The sequence below is a fragment of the Ranitomeya imitator genome, chromosome 6 (assembly GCF_032444005.1).
Source record: "Ranitomeya imitator isolate aRanImi1 chromosome 6, aRanImi1.pri, whole genome shotgun sequence".
Taxonomy (NCBI): Eukaryota; Metazoa; Chordata; class Amphibia; order Anura; family Dendrobatidae; genus Ranitomeya; species Ranitomeya imitator.
The window spans coordinates 159,932,037-159,955,042 of record NC_091287.1 but is presented as its reverse complement, the minus strand read 5'-3'; the positions used below and the strand labels follow the sequence as shown (position 1 = coordinate 159,955,042).

The window sequence follows — 23,006 nt, the reverse complement described above, 5'->3', positions numbered from 1 at the left end:
GTACAGCATAAAGAAGCTCATCTGTGTCTGCTGCAGAGAAGAGATATCTCTTCCCTCTGCTCACAGATCCGTCTCTTTCTTCCTGGTCAGAATCTTCCGAGACCTCTCCCTCGGAAGAGGGGCTAGACTCCCTTGGCCTCTTCCGTGAAGTCTGCGGTTCTGACTAAGTTGCCTGGGGAAGATTCAAGTTTGAGATAGAAGCCTGAACCTCCTGTCGAATCATGGTCCTCATACTGGATAGTTGCGCCGTCTGCTCATCACCCACAATTTTGGATGTGCACGATTTGCACAATGGTTTCCGCCAATTTTCCGGAAACTTAGTAGCACATATCGGGCATTTTGTTTCCCAGATTTTTTCCTCTCGGCTGTGGGGATGGGAGGCTCAGCCTAGGATAAATAGAGATATGTGTGGGGTACGTAAGTAGGGAAGCAGGGGGAGGGGTGAGCTTTGTGGTATGGCTTTTATATAGCCCACTCACTTGCCCCTGAAGCTGGTCAGTCCCCTCAGGTCTGGTAGTCTCCCCCATAGTAAAGATAGCAACCTGAAGCGTATAGCCGAGTGCTCCTTTATCAGGATGGCCGGCGGTATACAGACCCCCTTAGTGAGTTTATATAGGTTTTACCTGGTTGATCCTGCCCTCCTTACCGCCGTTGCGGTGACCGCGCTGTGCCTCTCACCCAGGCCGGCGCTGCTGCAGGCGCCATCACCCACGCTGGCCGCGACCGGAAGTGACGCGGCCGCTGAACCCGGAAGCGGTCACCGGAGAAGCTGCGGCCGCACGCTGGAGCCGACCTCCTGCTGGAAGCGGCCGTCGCCCACACCTCCCGGCAGACAGCGCCCGGACCGAGAGCCCTCAGCATGGAGGAACGGACCTTGGACCCAGGAGCAGCGCTACACTGGGGAGGCTGAGGGACCCCCCATCGCAGGTATCAGCCGCAAATATCTTGCGGCGGGAAAGGGAAAGGCTGAGCCCCCCGATCCCCACCATCTGCCAGCACCGTCGGAGGATACGCTTGCCGTTCCTATCCGCAGTGGGACAGGAAAAACACTGGTGGGTGGAGTGGGGAGGGTCCTTTTAACCGCTTGTTGTTCCTGTCCCACTGAGGGTAAGAAGGACGTCCTCCAATGGTGCTGTCAGGTGGTGGACTGGAAAAGGATGTTTCATTTCAATGGCCAATCCTTTTGTTCTTCCTGGAGATACGGCTTTGTCTGATGATTCTTACAAAGGCCCTCTCACAGGCTAGGCCTATGTATGGGGTGAAGGGCAGATAGCTGGCGCCAAATGACCATTCAGCTATCTAATGTGAATGTGGCCCTAAGGAAACATTGCTGATACATTGAATATGCTGAGTATGTCCAGAAAGCAGGCTTCTGGCTGGTGTGAACCCTAGAGAACACAAGAACAAGAACGGACAGCAAGGAGACAGCTTTCTTTCAGAGATTTCATGGTGAGAATATTATAGTCATTGAGTAACTGTGCTGCCCCAGGAGCACAGGTCTTTTCGAACTGCATCTTATTTCTGACATGTAAGTCTTTAGAACCCTACCTACCAGACAGGGGTCAGTTTGATCTCTATTCAGGTGCATACGCTGAGGCCGCCATTTTATTCCATGCATGGAAAGGTGCTCAAGCTGTTACAGATGTCATCTTAGTCGGAAGCTTCTGACATGTGACTGCTGCAGAACAACAAATGGCGGTTTGTAGAAGGAGCGCTAACGGCCATCCCAATGAGGAGGAAATAAGTGCGCAGGTCCCCGCAGCTCCAGCCGGATACCCCACAACGGGGGAGAAAGACTGCAAAAGGAACAGAATAGCCAGTCTCAGGAGCGCAAAAGGAGGACACAGACCATTTAACCTTACAAGGACAAATCACAGAACAGTGGCAATTACATATGCAAATGTAACATACAAAAAGTGGGCATGTATCATTTATTACAACATTTTAGCAGAAAAGCAGCAAATATAACATTCAGATAGAGGGCATGTGTCATTTGTTACAAGATTTTAGCAGCAACAAAAACAATTAAAAGAAAAATAAGAATAAAAAATAAAAATAATCACCAAAATAATAATAAAAAAATCAGCCTAAAAAATTATCATAAAAAATAAGGAAGAAAAAAAAAAAATTTTTGCAAATAAACGTCTAGTTAGTAACTTTCTCAATCATGAGGTTCAGACCCTCAGTGGTCAGTGTACCAAGCTTAAAAATCCAGAAGCTTTCTTTTTTTATTAAGCTACTCAAACGGTCTGTTACATAGTCAGGTATATGATCAATAATTGTTAATTGCATCGCTTTCCAATTTTTTTGGTGCATCAATAAAAAATGCTTCGATAAGCTGTGTAACATGAAGCCATTTTTTATGTTCTGTCTATGTTTATTTAGTCTCGCACGCATCGTTTGTATGGTGCGGCCTACATATTGTAGACCGCAACCACATTCAATCAGATAGACTTCATGAGTAGTTTGACAGTTAACAGATGAATTGATTAGAAACATATTGCCCGTCGTGTTGGATTTGAATTTACGTGCACCTTTCCCAATAGAGATGCAACACAAACATTTGGTCCTCCCACATGGCAAATAGCCTGAATTCAGAGAGGCACGAGGTCTTGATGTGAATGGGACTATTGACGTGTTACTGGGTGCAACCTTATTCCCTAAAGTCTGGTTTCTTCGAAATATGGTTATGGGGTGGGGAGGTAAATGTTTCAAAAGGACCGGATCCCCCTTCAAAATAAACCAATATCTTGATAGAATTTTTTTAACCATTACATGAGACTGATTGAAAGTGGTAGTGAAGCTCCACTTGCTAAATGTAGTTCTAGAGGGGAGAGGCTCTGTCGATTTCCTCCTAATGCTATCAATACACTCCTTCTGTGTCAAAGAATTGGCTTTTTTGTGGGTGTCACTAACTAGGTTCTTCGGATAACCTCTCTGTTCAAACCTCTGATCAAGGATTTTAGCCTCCCTTAGGAAGTCAGACTTATACGTACAGTTTTTTCGTATCCGCCAATATTGGCCGTACGGGACATTCTGGATCCACTTGGGTAGGTGACCACTATCAAAGCTGAGATAACGGTTTACATCCACTTCCTTAAAATGTATAGATGACATGATAATTTTTTATGCTGATTTTTTAATTATTATTTTGGTGATTATTTTTATTTTTTATTCTTATTTTTCTTTTAATTGTTTTTATTAATTTGTTGCTGCTAAAATCTTGTAACAAATGACACATGCCCACTATCTGCATGTGATAATTGCTGCTTTGCTGCTAAAATGTTGTAATAAATGATACATGCCCACTTTTCGTATGTTACATTTGCATATGTAATTGCCACTGTTCTGTGATTTGTCCTTGTAAGGTTAAATACTGCTTCCTTGCATATCATTAATGAATATCCACCTGAAGAGGGCGGCGCACGCCGTTGAAGCGCGTTGTGGTTTTACCCTAACTGGTTCTGTTCCTGTTGCATGTGACTGCTGCAGGCAATCATTGGCTGTCACTGTCACATGTGTTGAGATAGAAGCAGCAGAAGATGAGTGTTCTGATAATTTTTCAATGGCAGAAAAGCAGCACCAAAGTCAGGACAATTTAGTACAGATCTTTAGGCGGATTTCTTTCTGGATTCTAGTTCAGATTTTCTGCAGATTTACCCACAGCAAATCCGGAAGTTCTAATGTGTGGCATGAACTATCGTATGGAAGGTGATTTCATTTTAATGGCAATATTTTTTTTCAATTTAAGGGGAATGCTTCACCAAATTTCTACTACCCAATCTGAAAAAAGCATAATGTACCAAAGATGTGCCACTTATTGGGCTGATTGCTGCAGTTCTGATAAAACCATAGTTTTATCTGCTGCAAACTTATCAGTTCTCTTTATAACCCAGCTGGCGCCGACACCACTGATTTGGTAGATTTCTATGTACACTGTGCATAGGCAGAAAGTTGCCAGTGATGGGGGTGGGGTTATAAAGATCTCATGATTATAGAGGACTACATGGCAGCAGATTTATTAGTTCTTTAGTGATCATCTCCTGCTGATAAAACAATGCTTGTAATCAAAACTACAGCCAGCAACCAAGAAAGTGACACATTGCTACAATCAGGGTCTCCGTCTCTACATTATGCTGCTCTCAGATTAGGTGGCAAAAATCTAGTGATACATTCCCTCTAAGAGACACGTATCCCAAACAGCAACAATAAAAACAATATAAAATAATGAACAAACAATTAACAACTCACGATTTTCTTCTTCAGCTTCTTGTGGTAAAACCTTAAAATCTAGGAACCAAGCTTCTATCCAGGCCAAGATAAAGGACATAATAGGAAGGACATAACCAAAAGCACCTTGGGAAAACAGCTGGGAAATGCAAGTAGGTATATCTTCATTATCACGTTTATATAATGAAAAGAATAAAATAATACAAAAAACCCACATAAAATGTATAAGTATAATAAAGGGACATAAAAGAGTCTTTAGGAGATGATAAGCTGCAGCGCTCATGTGACATGCTAGGCTCTTTTCTTACTTTACTCAACACAATGGCGGCATTTAAATGGGGATATGTAGGGGTCTAGTCTAGTAGTCACCCCCTTAAGAAAGCAGTCATAACTTTTCAAATTTTCCATCGCAACAACTGTATGATGTTTTATGAGATGTTGTAGATGTAGTGGTACCAATTATTTCCAGGTTTCTGAAAACAATGTTTTTTTTTTGCCATCACACATGCACACATATCTACTATATAGTTGTCTAAGGGTCACTTCCGTCTGTCTGTCTGTCTTTCTGTCACGGATATTCATTGGTTGCGGCCTCTGTCTGTCATGGAATCCAAGTCGCTGATTGGTCATGGCAAAACGCCCACGAACATTGCCACGAACAATCAGCGACGGGCGCAGTCCGGCGGCAACATGGCCGCTCCTTCCTCCCCGCAGTCAGTGCCCGCTCCATACTCCCCGCAGTCACCGCTCACACAGGGTTAATGGCAGCACTAATGGACCGCGTTACGCCGCGGTGTAACGCACTCCATTAACGCTGCTATTAACCCTGTGTGACCAACTTTTTTTACTATTGATGCTGCCTATGCAGCATCAATAGTAAAAAGATCTAATGTTAAAAATAATAAAAAAATCATGATATACTCACCTTCCGGCGCCTTTCCCGCTCCTCACGACGCTCCGGTGACCGGTCCATGCATTCCGATCTCGCGAGATGATGGCGTATCGGTCTCGCGAGACCGCTACGTCATCATCTCGCGAGATCGCAATGCACTCTCGAGAACGGAGCGCGGGAGGAGTGTCGGTAACCGCTTCGATCCGGGGGCCAACGGAAGGTGAGTATATAACTATTTTTTATTTTAATTCTTTTTTTTAACAGGGATATGATGCCCACATTGCTATATACTACGTGGGCTGTGCAATATACTACACGGGCTGGGCAATATACTACGCGGGCTGTGCAATATACTACGTGGGCTGTGCAATATACTACGCGGGCTGTGCAATATACTACATGGGCTGTTCAATATACTACGCGGGCTGTGCAATATACTACGTGGGCTGTGCAATATACTACGCGGGCTGTGCAATATACTACACGGGCTGTTCAATATACTACGCGGGCTGTGCAATATACTACGTGGGCTGAGCAATATACTATGCGCGCTGGGCAATATACTACGTGGGCTGCGCAATATTCTACGCGGGCTGCGCAATATACTACGCGGGCTGTGCAATATACTACGTGGGCTGTGCAATATACTACGTGACTGGACAATATACTACATGACTGGGCAATATACTACGTGGCTGGGCAATATACTACGTGGCTGGGCAATATACTACGTGGCTGGGCAATATACTATGTGGCGGCTGGGCAATAGACTACGTGACTGGGCAATATACTATGTGGCTGGGCAATATACTACGTGGCTGGGCAATATACTATGTGGCTGGGCAATATAGTAGGTGACTGGGCAATATAATACGTGACTGGGCAATAGACTATGTGACTGGGCAATATACTACGTGGCTGGGCAATATACTACGTGGCTGGGCAATATACTACGTGACTGGGCAATACAATACGTCACTGGGCAATATACTACGTGGCTGGGCAATATACTATGTGGCTGGGGAATATACTATGTGGCTGGGCAATATAGTACGTGACTGGGCAATATAGTACGTGACTGGGCAATATACTACGTGACTGGGCAATATACTACGTGACTGGGCAATATACTACGTGACTGGGCAATATACTATGTGGCTGGGCAATATACTATGTGGCTGGGCAATATACTATGTGGCTGGGCAATATACTACGTGGCTGGGCAATATACTACGTGGGCATGCATATTCTAGAATACCCGATGCGTTAGAATCGGGCCACCATCTAGTCTATTATATAATTGTCTAAGGGTCACTTCCGTCTTTCTGTCTGTCTTTCGGTCTGCCTATCACGGATATTCATTGGTCGCGGCCTCTGTCTGTCATGGAATCCAAGTCGCTGATTGGTCGTGGCAAAACGCCCACGACCATTGCCACGACCAATCAGCGACGGCCACAGTCCGGCGGCAATATGGCCGCTGTTTCCTCCCCGCAGTCAGTGCCCGCTCCATACTCCCCTCCATTGATCCAGTCAGCCCTCACACAGGGTTAATGCCAGCGTTACCTGAGTGCAGTGTAACGCACTCTGGTTACGCAGCTATTAACCCCGTGTGACCAACTTTTTACTATTGATGCTGCGCATGCAGCATCAATAGTAAAAAGATCTAATGTTACAAATAATAATAATAATAATAATAAAAAAAATGTTATTCTCACCCTCCGACGTCGCCCCTGTCCTCGGCAGTGCAAGCGGCAGATTCCGGTGCTAAGGATGCTATGCGAGAAGGACCTGCCATGACGTCGCGGTCATGTGACTGCGACATCATCACAGGTCCTGCGCACATACCAACCCTGGGACCGGAAACTGCTGCGTGCACCGCACACAGACGACAGGACTACAAGGGGACCCTCAGAAGGTGAGTATATGTTTCTTTTTTATTTTTTAACCTGTTACATACGTATACTACGTGTTTGTGCTGTATACTACGTCGCTGTGCAATATACTATGTGGATGTGCAATATACTACGTGGCTGTGCAATATACTACGTGGCTGGGCAATATACTAAGTGGCTGGGCAATATACTAAGTGGCTGGGCAATACACTACGTAACTGGGCAATATACTACATGGCTGGGCAATATACGTCACTGGGCAATATACTACATAGCTGGGCAATATACTACATAGCTGGGCAATATACTACGTGGATGGGCAATATACTACGTGGCTGGGCATTATACTACGTGGTTGAGCAATATACTACGTGGGCTGTGCAATATACTACGTGGCTAGGCATTATACTACGTGGTTGAGCAATATACTACGTGGGCATGCATATACTAGAATACCCGATGCGTTAGAATCGGGCCACCATCTAGTATATATATATACATATAGATATATATATATATATATACATATATATATATATATATATCTATATATATATATTACCTAACAAGCAGACAATCCCTGAATGTGTTACGGCTGTCGAACAGCTGTGAGACATGCAGCCGCGGGGACTATTATCCGAGCACGTCAAAATCACTCAGCAGCCGAGCATGCTCAGATAACACCTTATCCCAGCACGTACACTCATCACTAATAGTAGTCCATCACCACTCTGGAACTGTATTGCACAGGTGCTAAAATGGGAAGCTTTTATTTATATAAAAGAAAAGCAGCAGCCGACATTATAAATCCATATTACAAGCTAGGTGGCCACAGTCACATTTCGGAGACCTGATTATCAGAGAAAGGAAAATGATTCCATCTTCTGCTTACCTTAGATAAAATGACTTTCACGATTAGAAAGGCACAAGTAATTGCGGTGGTCACCTATGGGAGAATGAGGAGAAAAAGTCATTTCAAACTGTACGGAAAATTATTTGAACCCCTTTAACAATCTCGAGGTCAAAAACCTGAGTGACAACCAAATATGTTTTAGGTAGGCTGCTCCTTGTAACACATACAGTATACATTTCACATATTCACTTAGGAGCGGAATTCCTTCTCTGCAGCGTACTGCAGTGCGCAGGAACCGGGAAAGGTCAGAGAGGCCGGGCGCCTGCGCACTGCAGTACTTTGCTCTGCCCTTAACAGGTCAGACAAAGTACGCCTGCGCCGGAGCCGCAGTGTGAAGACAAGAAGAGGACGTCATCGTATGAAGATGGGAGGCCCCGCACCGCGACGCCCATCGGATCGGACCGCCCACCCCGGTGAGTATTATCTAACCTCTTTTTCTTATCTTTCAGGATACATCGGGGGCTTATCTGCAGCATTACAGAATGCTGTAGATAAGCCCCTGATGCCGGTGGGCTTAGCTCATCTACGATTTTGGGGGTGACAGGTTCCCTTTAAGAAATCGGACAACATCCTGAATGGGGGTTTCCAGTCAAAGAAGAGAAGTCTGTAGTCACACTTTGTGACCAATTTTTACAGTGTTAAATGTGCCGACTATGGTCACCCGGCTTCTCTCATTAGACATTAATTGACAGAAGCTGGTGGAGACTAGTTGCTACTTGAATGGAAAAAATGCAAAAATCAGACATGCTCCCACTCACACACTGAATACAGGGGAATAGTCATAGTATTCGCCTTCCACAAACTCACAATTCTGCAGTCACTTAGAGAGACTGCAGACTTTCTCCCTAGAATGAAAAGCCCCTTTAAGGTTATGTATGCTGAATCTAAGTACCAAGGATGCCAGCAGTGATTCTGCCTTTCACTAACGTGGTACTTAAAATGTATATTTTATTGTATATAATTTTAAAAAAAATAGTGAGTTGGTAAAAGCAGCGTGAGTGTTCCTTATTATTGTACACTCTAATATTTTCCTAATTCTTACTAAGATATTCTACTATAATTGCATAGTCCGGATCAAACTGCCCTACATCATTCAGAAACAGGATTCCTAAAACCTAACGTGTCCTCCTGCATTTCTTGACCCACTCACCATTAAGTATTTTTTGAATGTATATACAGTGCAATGTGAATTATAAGTACCTATTAACATGTATAGTATCTACAATAGGAACAATAACATTAATTTAATACTTACCGCTACTGCCCACCAATGGCGAATTTTGCATATCGCATAAGCAATAATTAGGACATTAAATCGAAAGAATGATAACAACTGTAGAGAAAAAGAAAATTTCATTAAAATAATTCATTTTAATTCATAGTTTATTACATTAAAGTGATTGTTTACTACTTAGACAAACCCTTGAAATAAAAGTAATGGTGCCGCACTGGTGGTACTCCAGCGATGTCTGCACCGGGTCTCCTGTGACATTGTTAGGCCATGTCAATTGTGCTGCTGGGAAGCTGGCTGTTAATTGGCTGCAGGGCTCACGTAGCACAACAATGTCATGTGAGCCCTGGGAGATGACATTGCTGGAATGGTGCCGTGCAGGAGGTGAGTATCTGTAATTTGTAATTTACAAGGGGGACTACTCCATTTAAAAATGTATTGTCTGTCTATTATACAACCCCTTTAAATGGATACAGAATACCAAGTAAAGAAGATAATCAGCATTTACTTCTGACATTGCTGCACATTATTCCAAAGCATCCTGATTGAGCCTGCCTCGTTTCAGTATCTAGTCTAGAGAAGCTGCCTCCGGATCCGGGGAGGGGAGTTAGGAATCCTGTACATTACTGTATTTGGGACCCATGCTCTTGGATGCCAAAAACAATAATGCTTTTAAAGTTGGAATACTTCATCACGCTGGCTATGATAACATCTATCATACTGAGTATTTTGCTTGAAGCACTGAATGCAGCAATTCTAGCAGAAAACTGGGCATGAAATTCACCACATTACAAAGAACCCTTCAGCCAGCAAACATTTTCAAACTGTATTACTGCTCACATGACCTAACCGTGAATCACAGTGAAGTGATCAGTGGTATACAGCATACAGCTGCATATATCAAAAAACTGATCAGCACCTCCGAAGAGAATAATTCAAGTGTGAATAGGTGCGAGCCGTCACAACCATTCAATATAACCAACAAAGCTGGACTCTGAAATGATATTATATGCAAACATTGAGTTTATGAAATTGCAACCACATTACTGCTATAGAAAATAAGTAAAAAAATGAAGTAAATTTGTCAGAGCCCAACAGCCACAGCAAGGTGTACCACTTTGGTGGGACCCTAACACATACCTCCCAAGTTTTGAAGATGGGAAAGAGGGACAAAGTTTAGGCAAATTTTAGGCCACGCCTCTGACCACACCCATTCACTAGTTGCACCCATATCCACGTCTCAATCACACCCATTTAGCACTGCTGATTAAACTGTTCATAAAGAATAATTATAAACAAAAAAATATGGCCACACAGTGCTCCATACTGTATAATGACCGCACATGATGCTCCATACTGTATAATGGCCACACATGATGCTCCATACTGTATAATGGCCCCACGTGATGCTCCATACTGTATAATGGCCACACATGATGCTCCATAGTGTATAATGGCCACACATGATGCTCCATACTGTATGACTGCACATGATGCTCCATACTGTATAATGACCGCACATGATGCTCCATACTGTATAATGGCCACACATGATGCTCCATAGTGTATAATGACCGCACATGATGCTCCATACTGTATAATGGCCACACATGATGCTCCATAGTGTATAATGGCCCCACGTGATGCTCCATACTGTATAATGGCCCCACATGATGCTCCATACTGTATAATGGCCACACATGATGCTCCATACTGTATAATGGCCACACATGATGCTCCATACTGTATGACTGCACATGATGCTCCTTACTGTATAATTGCCGCACATAATGCTCCATACTGTATAATGACCGCACATGATGCTCCATACTGTATAATGGCCACACATTATGCTCCATACTGTATGACTGCACATGATGCTCCATACTGTATAATTGCCGCACATAATGCTCCATACTGTATAATGACCGCACATGATGCTCCATACTGTATAATGACCGCACATGATGCTCCATACTGTATAATGGCCACACAGTGCTCCATACTGTATAATTGCCGCACATAATGCTCCATACTGTATAATGACCGCACATGATGCTCCATACTGTATAATGGCCACACATGATGCTCCATACTGTATGACTGCACATGATGCTCCATACTGTATAATTGCCGCACATGATGCTCCATACTGTATAATGGCCACACATGATGCTCCATACTGTATGACTGCACATGATGCTCCATACTGTATAATGACCGCACATGATGCTCCATACTGTATAATGGCCACACATGATGCTCCATACTGTATAATGGCCCCACGTGATGCTCCATACTGTATAATGGCCCCACATGATGCTCCATACTGTATAATGGCCACACATGATGCTCCATAGTGTATAATGGCCACACATGATGCTCCATACTGTATGACTGCACATGATGCTCCTTACTGTATAATTGCCGCACATAATGCTCCATACTGTATAATGACCGCACATGATGCTCCATACTGTATAATGGCCACACATTATGCTCCATACTGTATGACTGCACATGATGCTCCATACTGTATAATTGCCGCACATAATGCTCCATACTGTATAATGACCGCACATGATGCTCCATACTGTATAATGACCGCACATGATGCTCCATACTGTATGACTGCACATGATGCTCCATACTGTATAATTGCCGCACATAATGCTCCATACTGTATAATGACCGCACATGATGCTCCATACTGTATAATGACCGCACATGATGCTCCATACTGTATAATGGCCACACGTGATGCTCCATACTGTATAATGGCCCCACATGATGCTCCATACTGTATAATGGCCACACATGATGCTCCATAGTGTATAATGGCCACACATGATGCTCCATACTGTATAATGACCGCACATGATGCTCCATACTGTATAATGACCGCACATGATGCTCCATACTGTATAATGACCGCACATGATGCTCCATACTGTATAATGACTGCACATGATGCTACATACTGTATAATGACCGCACATGATGCTCCATACTGTATAATGGCCACACATGATGCTCCATACTGTATAATGGCCCCACGTGATGCTCCATACTGTATAATGGCCCCTGTTATGTTTGCTAATGACAGGTGTTATGAAGGCAATCCAGAAACACAGTGTGCTTAGCGATCAGAGCGCACACAGTGATCTGACAAATACCCAAAAATACAAGAACGAGCTCTGAGACGTGGAAACTCTGTAGACTGCACACCTGATCCTATCCTAAACACAACTAAAAGCGGCTGTGGATTGCGCCTAACAACTACCTAGGCAACTCGGCACAGCCTAAGAAACTAGCTAGCCTGAAGATAGAAAAATAGGCCTGACTTGCCCCAGAGAAATTCCCCAAAGGAAAAGGCAGCCCCCCACATATAATGACTGTGAGTAAGATGAAAAGACAAAACGTAGGGATGAAATAGATTCAGCAAAGTGGGGCCCGATATTCTAGGACAGAGCGAGGACAGTAAAGCGAACTTTGCAGTCTACAAAAAACCCTAAAGCAAAACCACGCAAAGGGGGCAAAAAAAAACCACCGTGCCGAACTAACGGCACGGCGGTACACCCTTTGCGTCTCAGAGCTTCCAGCAAAACAAAAGACAAGCTGGACAGAAAAAAAGCAACAAAAAAGCAAAAAGCACTTAGCTATATAGAGCAGCAGGTCACAGGAACAATCAGGAGAAGCTCAGATCCAACACTGAAACATTGACAAGGAGCAAGGATAGCAGCATCAGGCGGAGTTAAGTAATGAAGCAGTTAACGAGCTCACCAGAACACCTGAGGGAGGAAGCTCAGAAGCTGCAGTACCACTTGTGACCACAGGAGTGAATTCAGCCACAGAATTCACAACAGTACCCCCCCCTTGAGGAGGGGTCACCGAACCCTCACCAGAGCCCCCAGGCCGACCAGGATGAGCCGCATGAAAGGCACGAACAAGATCGGAAGCATGAACATCAGAGGCAAAAACCCAGGAATTATCTTCCTGAGCATAACCCTTCCATTTAACCAGATACTGGAGTTTCCGTCTAGAAACACGAGAATCCAAAATCTTCTCCACAATATACTCCAATTCCCCCTCCACCAAAACCGGGGCAGGAGGCTCAACAGATGGAACCATAGGTGCCACGTATCTCCGCAACAACGACCTATGGAATACATTATGTATGGAAAAGGAGTCTGGGAGGGTCAAACGAAAAGACACAGGATTGAGAACCTCAGAAATCCTATACGGACCAATAAAACGAGGTTTAAATTTAGGAGAGGAAACCTTCATAGGAATATGACGAGAAGATAACCAAACCAGATCCCCAACACGAAGTCGGGGACCCACACGGCGTCTGCGATTAGCGAAAAGTTGAGCTTTCTCCTGGGACAAGATCAAATTGTCCACTACCTGAGTCCAGATCTGCTGCAACCTATCCACCACAGAATCCACACCAGGACAGTCCGAAGACTCAACCTGTCCTGAAGAGAAACGAGGATGGAACCCAGAATTGCAAAAAAATGGAGAAACCAAGGAAGCCGAGCTGGCCCGATTATTAAGGGCGAACTCAGCCAACGGCAAAAAGGACACCCAATCATCCTGGTCTGCAGAAACAAAACATCTCAGATATGTTTCCAAGGTCTGATTGGTTCGTTCGGTCTGGCCATTAGTCTGAGGATGGAAAGCCGAGTAAAAGGATAGGTCAATGCCCATCCTACCACAAAAGGCTCGCCAAAACCTTGAAACAAACTGGGAACCTCTGTCAGAAACAATATTCTCAGGAATGCCATGCAACCGAACCACATGCTGAAAGAACAAAGGTACCAAATCAGAGGAGGAAGGCAATTTAGCCAAGGGCACCAAATGGACCATTTTAGAAAAGCGATCACAGACCACCCAAATGTCTAGGGGGAAAAAAAAAAAGTGAACACAGAGCAGAAAAAAAAAAAAATGATGTCAGAACTTTTTCTTTCCCTCTATTGAGAATCATTAGTTTGGCTCCTTGTACTGTTATGTTTGCTAATGACAGGTGTTATGAAGGCAATCCAGAAACACAGTGTGCTTAGCGATCAGAGCGCACACAGTGATCTGACAAATACCCAAAAATACAAGAACGAGCTCTGAGACGTGGAAACTCTGTAGACTGCACACCTGATCCTATCCTAAACACAACTAAAAGCGGCTGTGGATTGCGCCTAACAACTACCTAGGCAACTCGGCACAGCCTAAGAAACTAGCTAGCCTGAAGATAGAAAAATAGGCCTGACTTGCCCCAGAGAAATTCCCCAAAGGAAAAGGCAGCCCCCCACATATAATGACTGTGAGTAAGATGAAAAGACAAAACGTAGGGATGAAATAGATTCAGCAAAGTGGGGCCCGATATTCTAGGACAGAGCGAGGACAGTAAAGCGAACTTTGCAGTCTACAAAAAACCCTAAAGCAAAACCACGCAAAGGGGGCAAAAAAAACCCACCGTGCCGAACTAACGGCACGGCGGTACACCCTTTGCGTCTCAGAGCTTCCAGCAAAACAAAAGACAAGCTGGACAGAAAAAAAGCAACAAAAAAGCAAAAAGCACTTAGCTATACAGAGCAGCAGGTCACAGGAACAATCAGGAGAAGCTCAGATCCAACACTGAAACATTGACAAGGAGCAAGGATAGCAGCATCAGGCGGAGTTAAGTAATGAAGCAGTTAACGAGCTCACCAGAACACCTGAGGGAGGAAGCTCAGAAGCTGCAGTACCACTTGTGACCACAGGAGTGAATTCAGCCACAGAATTCACAACAGGCCCCACATGATGCTCCATACTGTATAATGGCCACACATGATGCTCCATAGTGTATAATGGCCACACATTATGCTCCATACTGTATGACTGCACATGATGCTCCATACTGTATAATGGCCGCACATGATGCTCCATACTGTATAATGGCCACACATGATGCTCCATACTGTATAATGGCCACACATGATGCTCCATACTGTATAATGACCGCACATGATGCTCCATACTGTATATTGGCCGCACATGATGCTCCATACTGTATAATGGCCACACATGATGCTCCATACTGTATAATGGCCACACATGATGCTCCATACTGTATAATGACCGCACATGATGCTCCATACTGTATATTGGCCGCACATGATACTTTGTACCGTATAATGGCCACACATAGCTACTCCTACACACGCGGCTGCGCTTCGTACACTTTGCACACACGGCACCACTCCATACATCTCATACACACACGGCTCCGCTCCGTACACGCGGCTCCACTCCATACATCTCATACACACACGGCTCCGCTCCGTACATCTTGTACACATTCAGCTCCGCTCCATACACCTCATACACGGCTCCGCTCCATACACCTCATACACACACGGCTCCACTCCATACATCTCGTACACACACGGCACTACTCCGTACACCTCGTACACACACGGCTCCGCTCTATACACATTGCACACGCTCCGTATACTTTGAGCACGCATGGCTCTGCTCTGTACACCTCATACACACGTGGCTCCGCTCCATACACCTTTCACACTCTGCTCTGATCCGCACACCTCTTACACACACGACTCCGCTCCGTACACCTTTCACACGCTGCTCCGCTCCGTACACCTCGTACACACGCGGCTGTGCTCCGTACAGCTCGTACACACGGCTCCGTACACCTCTTACACACACAACTCCGCTCCGTACACCTTTCACATGCTGCTCCACTCCGTACATCTCGTACACACCCGGCTCAGCTCCGTACACCTCGTAAACACGCGGCTGTGCTCCGTACACCTCGTACACACGGCTCCGTACACCTCTTACACACGATTCCGCTCCGTACACCTTTCACATGCTGCTCCGCTCCGTACACACGCAGCTGTGCTCCGTACACCTCGTACACACGCGGCTGTGCTCTGTACACCTCGTACACATGGCTCCGTATACCTCTTACACACGACTCCGCTCCGTACACCTTTCACATGCTGCTCCGCACACCTCGTACACACGCGGCTGTGCTCCGTACACCTCGTACACACGGCTCCGTACACCTCGTACACACGACTCCGCTCCGTACACCTTTCCCAGTACGAGGTGCACCGAGCGGAGCCGCGTGTGTGTACGAGGTGCACCGAGCGGAGCCGCGTGTGTGTACGAGGTGCACCGAGCGGAGCCGCGTGTGTGTACGAGGTGCACCGAGCGGAGCCGCGTGTGTGTACGAAGTGCACTGACCGGAGCCACGTGTGTGTCTGTGTACGAAGTGTACTGAGCGGAGCCTCAGCCGTGTGTGTGTAGCAAGCGGAGCTGCAGCTTGTAATTAGCACATGATGACACAGTGACTGACTGTCATAGGGGCTTAGGCTTAGCCCTTTTATGCCTGGGGAAATAAAGCAGCCACATTGATTAGTGTTGTCACTCTCTCCCAGGGAGCTGCTGCTCCTCCTCCACAGTGCACTGGACGGAGTGAGTCATCTCTGTGACATCCACTACTCACTGATCTGCATCTGTCCCGTTAGCTGCCTCCAGTCCACTCATGGTCTGCTGCTTACATTGCCGCCGGCACCCAGGCTGTGTTCGGCTGTGTTATGTACACACCTCAGGTGTCCCCTCTCCCCTCTCTCTGAACCGTGAGGCACACTGGAAGACTCAGGAACACACCGACGAGGAAGGGGCGTGGCCTAACAAAAGGGGCGTGTGACAGCAGTTTCAACTGTTCTGTCTGTGGGAAGCTCTGCGTCCCGGGCAGGACAGCCGGAGCAAGCATCAAATCCGGGGCAGTCCCGCACAATGAGGGACGGTTGGGAGGTATGCCTAACATTACATGCCTATCTCAGGCTCAAAGCCTACAATTTTAAAAGCAGGCATAGATCCAGCTCTAATTAAAAACACCTTAGGCTGAAGGGAGGAGTACTCAGTCAGAAGAAGTATACTACAAATATAAGACAACTCACTTCTCATAGGCTTTCAGTTTGAAGAGGCACATAAGGTTAGGGTACCAACAAAGGGGAACGCCTTGTCTTGGCTGTTGGGCTCTTATACCAGAGAGTTATGTCACACAAATTAGTTAATACATAACATTTTCTTTAGGGACCACGTCACATTTAAATTGAATTTGGGGAGCCTATATGACAGAAAATACCCAAAAGTGACATGATTCTAAAAACTGCACCCCCTCAAAGTCCTCAAAACCAGGTTAAAGAAGTTTATTAACCCTTTAGGTGCTTCACAGGAATTAATGCAATGCGGAAGGAAAAAATTGAACATTTTATATATTTTTTCCACATAATTTTTATTTAGAAACAAATTTCTTATTTTCACAAAGGTAACAGGAGAAAATTAACCTCAAAATTTGTTGTTCAATTTCTTCGGAGTACGCCCATACACCATAAGTGGAGGAAAACTACTGTTTGGACGCATGGCAAGGCTTGGATGGGAAGGAGCACCGTTTTACATGTTAAACGCATAAATGGCTGGAATCGAGATTGGAACACCATGTCACGTTTGGATAGCTCCTGATGTGCCTAAATAGTGGAAACCCCCCACAAGTGACCCCATTTTGGAAACTACACCCGCCTCAAGATATGTTTCTAGATGTGTAGTGAGCACATTGAACCCCCAGTTGCTCCACAGACATTTATAACTTATAGCCATGAAAATTAAAAAAAAATTAAAAAAACCCACACTTTTCCCACAAAAATGTTCTTAAAGTCCAATTTTTTTACTTTCACAAGGTTAACAGGAGAAAATGCACAGTACAATTTTTTGCGCAACTTCTCCTGAGTGCGCCAATATCCCATATGTACTTTAGAGGCACAGTTCAAAGCTCATCAGGGAAAAAGCGCCATAATGGAGTTCAGATTTTGCTAGAATAGTTTGAGGGTGCCATGTCACAGTGGTAGAGCCCCTGAGGTGCAAGAACAGCAACCCCCCCCCCCATTATTTTTGTCATTTTACAAACTACACCTCTCAATGAATTCATCTAGTGGTGCAGTGACCATGTTATTTATTCCATTGAGCGGTGAAGAAAGAATAATTCAATTTTTACCGAAAATGTTGTTTTAGCCCCAAATGTTTAATTTTTATAAGGGCTAGTAGGAAAAAATGGACCTGTCAGTTTATTGTGCAATTTCTCCTGATTGCGCCAATACCCTACTTGTAATAGGGAACTCCTTTTCAGGCATTGTACAAAGCTCAAAAAGGAATGAGCACCATATTATTCGTCTTTTTTATCGCATTTTATTGCACTTTTTTAAAGCTGCATGATGAAAAACCATAGTTTGTCACATTTTTTTTATTACTGCGCTCCCTGAAGGGGTTAACTAGTGTGACAGTTTTATAAATCGGGTCCTTCTGGTTGTGGCGATAGCAAATATGTGTACTTTTTTTCATTTATTTTTTTACATAAGTATGAGTATTTATTGGCGTAATATTTTTTATTTTTGTAAAAAAAATGTTTTAAATATTTCTGTAATTAGTTTAAACTTTTTTTTAACTTTTTTACAAAGTCCCTCTGTGGGACCTTTACTTTTTTCACTTTGATCACAGGAACAAAGCATTGCAATGTGCCAGCATTATAATGTATTATACCTGTACAGAAAGCTTATTAGACCATGCTCTGAGCCATCCATAGCTTGGTGACCAAGGAGTTGTCATGTTGACCCCGGATCACAATGGCTACATTCGAGCCACCGCGAGTTCCCTCCCTTTTACTGCCTCCTAAAAGTTGCCATCGCTCTCGATCGCAGCATTTAGGAGGTTAATCAGCCAGGGGTGGTGCTGGCACCATCCCAGGCTGTTAGCACAGGAGCTCGGCCACTAGTAGCACAGAGCTCCTGCTGTGATCGGGAGGGAGGTGCTGACATTTCGCCTCTTGCGCGATCATGCTGTGATGGGTCAGTCAGATTGATTGACCGATAACAGACCTCCGAGAGCGGGGACCGACAGCATAGTCCCCGCACTTTTTCCCGTGCTGCTCAACTGTCGGTTACAGCTGTCAGCATGGAATTGTCACTGCGTGTTTACACGCAGTTACAGTTTACAGTCATGACAGAAATAGCACGTCATGGAGCGGGAACTGAGATCCGCTTATGGCGTGCTATGTCCGTCATTGGTCGTAAAGGGGTTAAGTCATTAAAAATGTTGTACAATTTGCCTTTTAAAGGCCTTTTGTGTCCTTACACATTCAACATTGATGTGTTTTGTGGCCATAAATTAGCTAAGAGGAGCTCCGAAAATGAGACACAGTTACAAACTCCTGGTCACATTGCTAGAAGAGCTCACTGCCAAAATCACAGGTAACTCATTCTGCTACCACAAATAGAAAACACAAAGGCTATAGAACATAAATGGTGCAACATTTTTAATAAAACCCAATAGCAAACATTATTTTTAGCCCCATGTACAGGTATTTAAGTTAAAATAAAAAACGGTTGTAAAAAGGTGGTGGCCAACCACTTTAAAGGGTTTGGAAATTTCTATTTTCTGGCCTGGATTTTTATGGAATGATAGAGAGCATGGTGTCTTATTCTTTCCTGGCCTGGTATTCCTTGCGGCCCTAAGTCAGTTCTAGGCTTATTTATTATTTAGAAAGGTGTGCACTTCAGTAGGAGAAAGCTGGCTGAAGAGGCAGAACTTGTCTGTTCAGTAGACTGCTCGTCTCCAGTTTGTGCTAATGGTGTGAGAATGGTTTTGCATGGATGGTAGTGGGCCACCTGTGTAGTCAGGGAATCTGATGTCTAGTTAGTGTTCAGCTGTGCAGGGGTTAATTTGTTTTGTGTGTATGGATGCAAAAGGTGAAGCATTTATTTTATACACCATTTATAAAGAACAGGAGAATCCCTGTCTAGGACACAGCTAATCTTACACATTACCCACAGTTAACATTTTAACTAAATATATATGATACTCAGTTTGAAGGGAACCTGTCATGATGGATACAGGGTTACTCTGCAGGCTAAAAAAGCGTTAGGAAGGTGCTTGGCTGGTGCAGTGAAAGTGCGGCACCTGGGAAAAAACAAACGTTATTCCTCTCAGGAGCCGCCAGCTTTCAGTCACGGAGGCACGGCCAGCCTACAGTCATCACTCAGTACAGTGAGCAGCGCCTATAAGCACCCACCGGGACTTGGATAGACAGCCGGCACTGCAGTGCATCAGTCCACAGACAGCTGACTGTCAAAGTGCCAGGGCGTGATCACAGCCGCTGCCCACTATGTACTGAGAGGTGACTGTAGCTACGCTGGCCGAGCCCCTATGACTGAAAGCTGGCGGCTCCTGAGAGGAGTAGACAGATGTGTTTTCAATAAGGTGGTCAGGCACTTTCTTAATGCTAATTAGGTCAACACTTTAGCTGTCGGATGGCGTTATCTCATGTGACAGGAGCCCATTAATGTACCTTTATTCCAATACTTCATGCAAACCTCCTTGTTTACTACTGGTTGCAAGCTTATACCCCTCTATACCAGATGTACAGTTATTACACCTCTTACTTCACATAATACTTACAAAGATGTCAAAAAATGAATAGTAGTAGTCATAATGTAAAACCTCTGTCTGCAGGGCATCTAGAATATTAACTTTTGCCTAAAAGAAAAAAAAAACTATTTTACTAAACACTTCATACATTTTAGCACAAAATCCAAAGACCTTAAAATCTATGCTAGTTGCTTCAATTCCTTTTAAAAACACATTGCAAGAGGAGTGTAAATGTATGTAATATACACCATTTATAAACACATCAGTAAGAATATTGCATCATCATCATCATCGGCACAAAGTACAACACAACATATTCTACCAAACCCCAAACACACAACAACAAAAATCAGCAAGAATCTCAAGTGCGTGATGTGGGTTTTAGAATAGTGGCCACACGTAAGCTTCAAATAACACGTGCAGTAACAATGTGACTGAGTTACTGCTCTGAAAAAGTAGTTCAAACAGTTTTCTATTCCTTTTTTTCCCAATTAAATGGATTGCATAAGTATTTAATTTTGGTACCATTTTTTTCTATTTCAAAACTACAGTCAGAAAGAGTTTAAAGGGAACCTGTCACCCCCAAAATCGAGGGTGAGCTAAGCCCACCGGCATCAGGGGCTTATCTACAGCATTCTGGAATGCTGTAGATAAGCCCCCAATGTATCCTGAAAGAGGAGAAAAAGAGGATATACTATACTCCCCTGGCGGGAGGGTGGGCGGTCCGATCCGATGGGCGTCGCGGTCCTGTCCGGCGCCTCCCATCTTCATAGGATTTACTTTGCAGCATTTTTCCAACTCTGCCTAAAATGTTTGCATAGTGCTGTAACAGGCTGCCAACTTCGGGTCAGGAGACCTGCGGCCAGCCTAAGCATCGTGGTCCGTAATACATGGATGTTTGAATGAGGACCAAGCCATTACAAAGAATTTTCATATATACATTACTGCCTACTAATGAGAAGGAAAAAAACGTTATGACCCACACAAAGGAATATATTTAAAGGGAATCACTCACATTTAGTTCTATGATCCACAACAAAGCGACAAACAGGAAATCAAAGGTGACAAAGAGGCAGAATGTTCTTCTGACATCAGATATGCTTTTTTTCCCTGAGCTCTCATATGATTCAAGTCTCGCCACCAACTCAGCACTATTAATTGAATGGACGTCAAGCAGAGAACCGTGAGAATCCAAGACCCTGTTCCTTGCGTACTCGTTGTCAACCGTCTGCTGGTTCATTGTGACTGAGCAAAGGATGGCTTTTTTTCTTCTCTATCATCACCTAAAAGAATTTGTACCTGTGCAAATGAATAAACTGGCATTAGAAGAAATACATAATGTCAAATACCATCTGTGTTTCAGAGCCAGATGCTTAATAAAACTGGTTTATTAAACTAACGGTCCATCTTGGATACTGTAGATCAACCCCTTTCCTAATGACCTACCAAGGTATAAGAACATCATAGTTCTATCATTTCTAGGAGTGAAGGACAACTAACAAGCAGTGGCCGATCCACTTAATATAGGAATTACAAGGACAGGCATTGATTTACATGACTGCAAATGGTACTACAAATCCCATGTAGGAAGAAGAGCAAACCTCCCAGGCACAAAACTGATGGAGTCTAAGTAACTTGATCTTAAGACCATGGCAGCTTTCACATTAAAAAGGTTTTCTGTCACATAGTTTCTTAAGGTGGCCATAAAGTATTAGGTCAATGCTGGCAGCATCGATGGCCATGACTCCAATGATACATGAATGCTTCATATTTGTATGGAAAGATACAAAGGTAGAGTTGAAAAGTGTTTGACCAACTGTTATCTAAAGTTTCCAGCCACTGTTAAGGGATATTTTGATGTTCTTTTTTGGTAAACTTGTAAAGTGCCTGCAAAAATAAGCAACTTTTTCGGCCTTACTAACTATGTTACTATGGATGTCTTCCTGGAGCAGAACAATATTGTATCATACAATTAGGTTCTGTAGAAGGACGTAGATCTGGGGATTTATTATGATGGAATATAGGCTGAACTGGATGGACAAATGTCTTTTTTCGGCCTTAATAACTATGTTACTTACTAACTATGTAACTTTGGAATTTACCGGTCATTAAAAATCAAAAACGGTGTGATCTTACATTTTAATATCAACTGTTCATTGATTAGGTTACAATTTGAGGCAGAGCTATCTTCTGGGCAAAGTCCTGGCCAGAGCCTGGAAGAGGTAATTTACATCTATCTATATAATCGTCTAAGGGTCACTTCTGTCTGTTTGTTCGTCTGTCACGGAAATCCCGCGTCACTGATAGGTCACGGCCAGCCACGAAAAATCAGCGACGGGCACAGTCTGGCCGCGAATTCGCCCT

General features: G+C 44.2%; 1 protein-coding gene across 8 annotated transcripts in view; it reads right to left on the bottom strand.

Annotated features, from left to right (window-relative positions):
• Positions 1–23,006, bottom strand: part of STARD3NL (STARD3 N-terminal like) — a 79,219-nt gene that overhangs the window by 14,270 nt on the left and 41,943 nt on the right. For all 8 annotated transcript variants that reach the window (XM_069730244.1, XM_069730249.1, XM_069730252.1 and 5 more), the window contains 5 exons: positions 21,658–21,941; positions 20,673–20,750; positions 9,183–9,260; positions 7,907–7,960; positions 4,252–4,369 (listed from right to left, as the gene is read on the bottom strand). In XM_069730244.1, coding sequence (XP_069586345.1) covers positions 4,252–4,369; positions 7,907–7,960; positions 9,183–9,260; positions 20,673–20,750; positions 21,658–21,882 — 553 coding nt within the window. In that variant the 5' untranslated portion in view covers positions 21,883–21,941. The remainder of the gene's footprint in view (positions 1–4,251; positions 4,370–7,906; positions 7,961–9,182; positions 9,261–20,672; positions 20,751–21,657; positions 21,942–23,006) is intronic.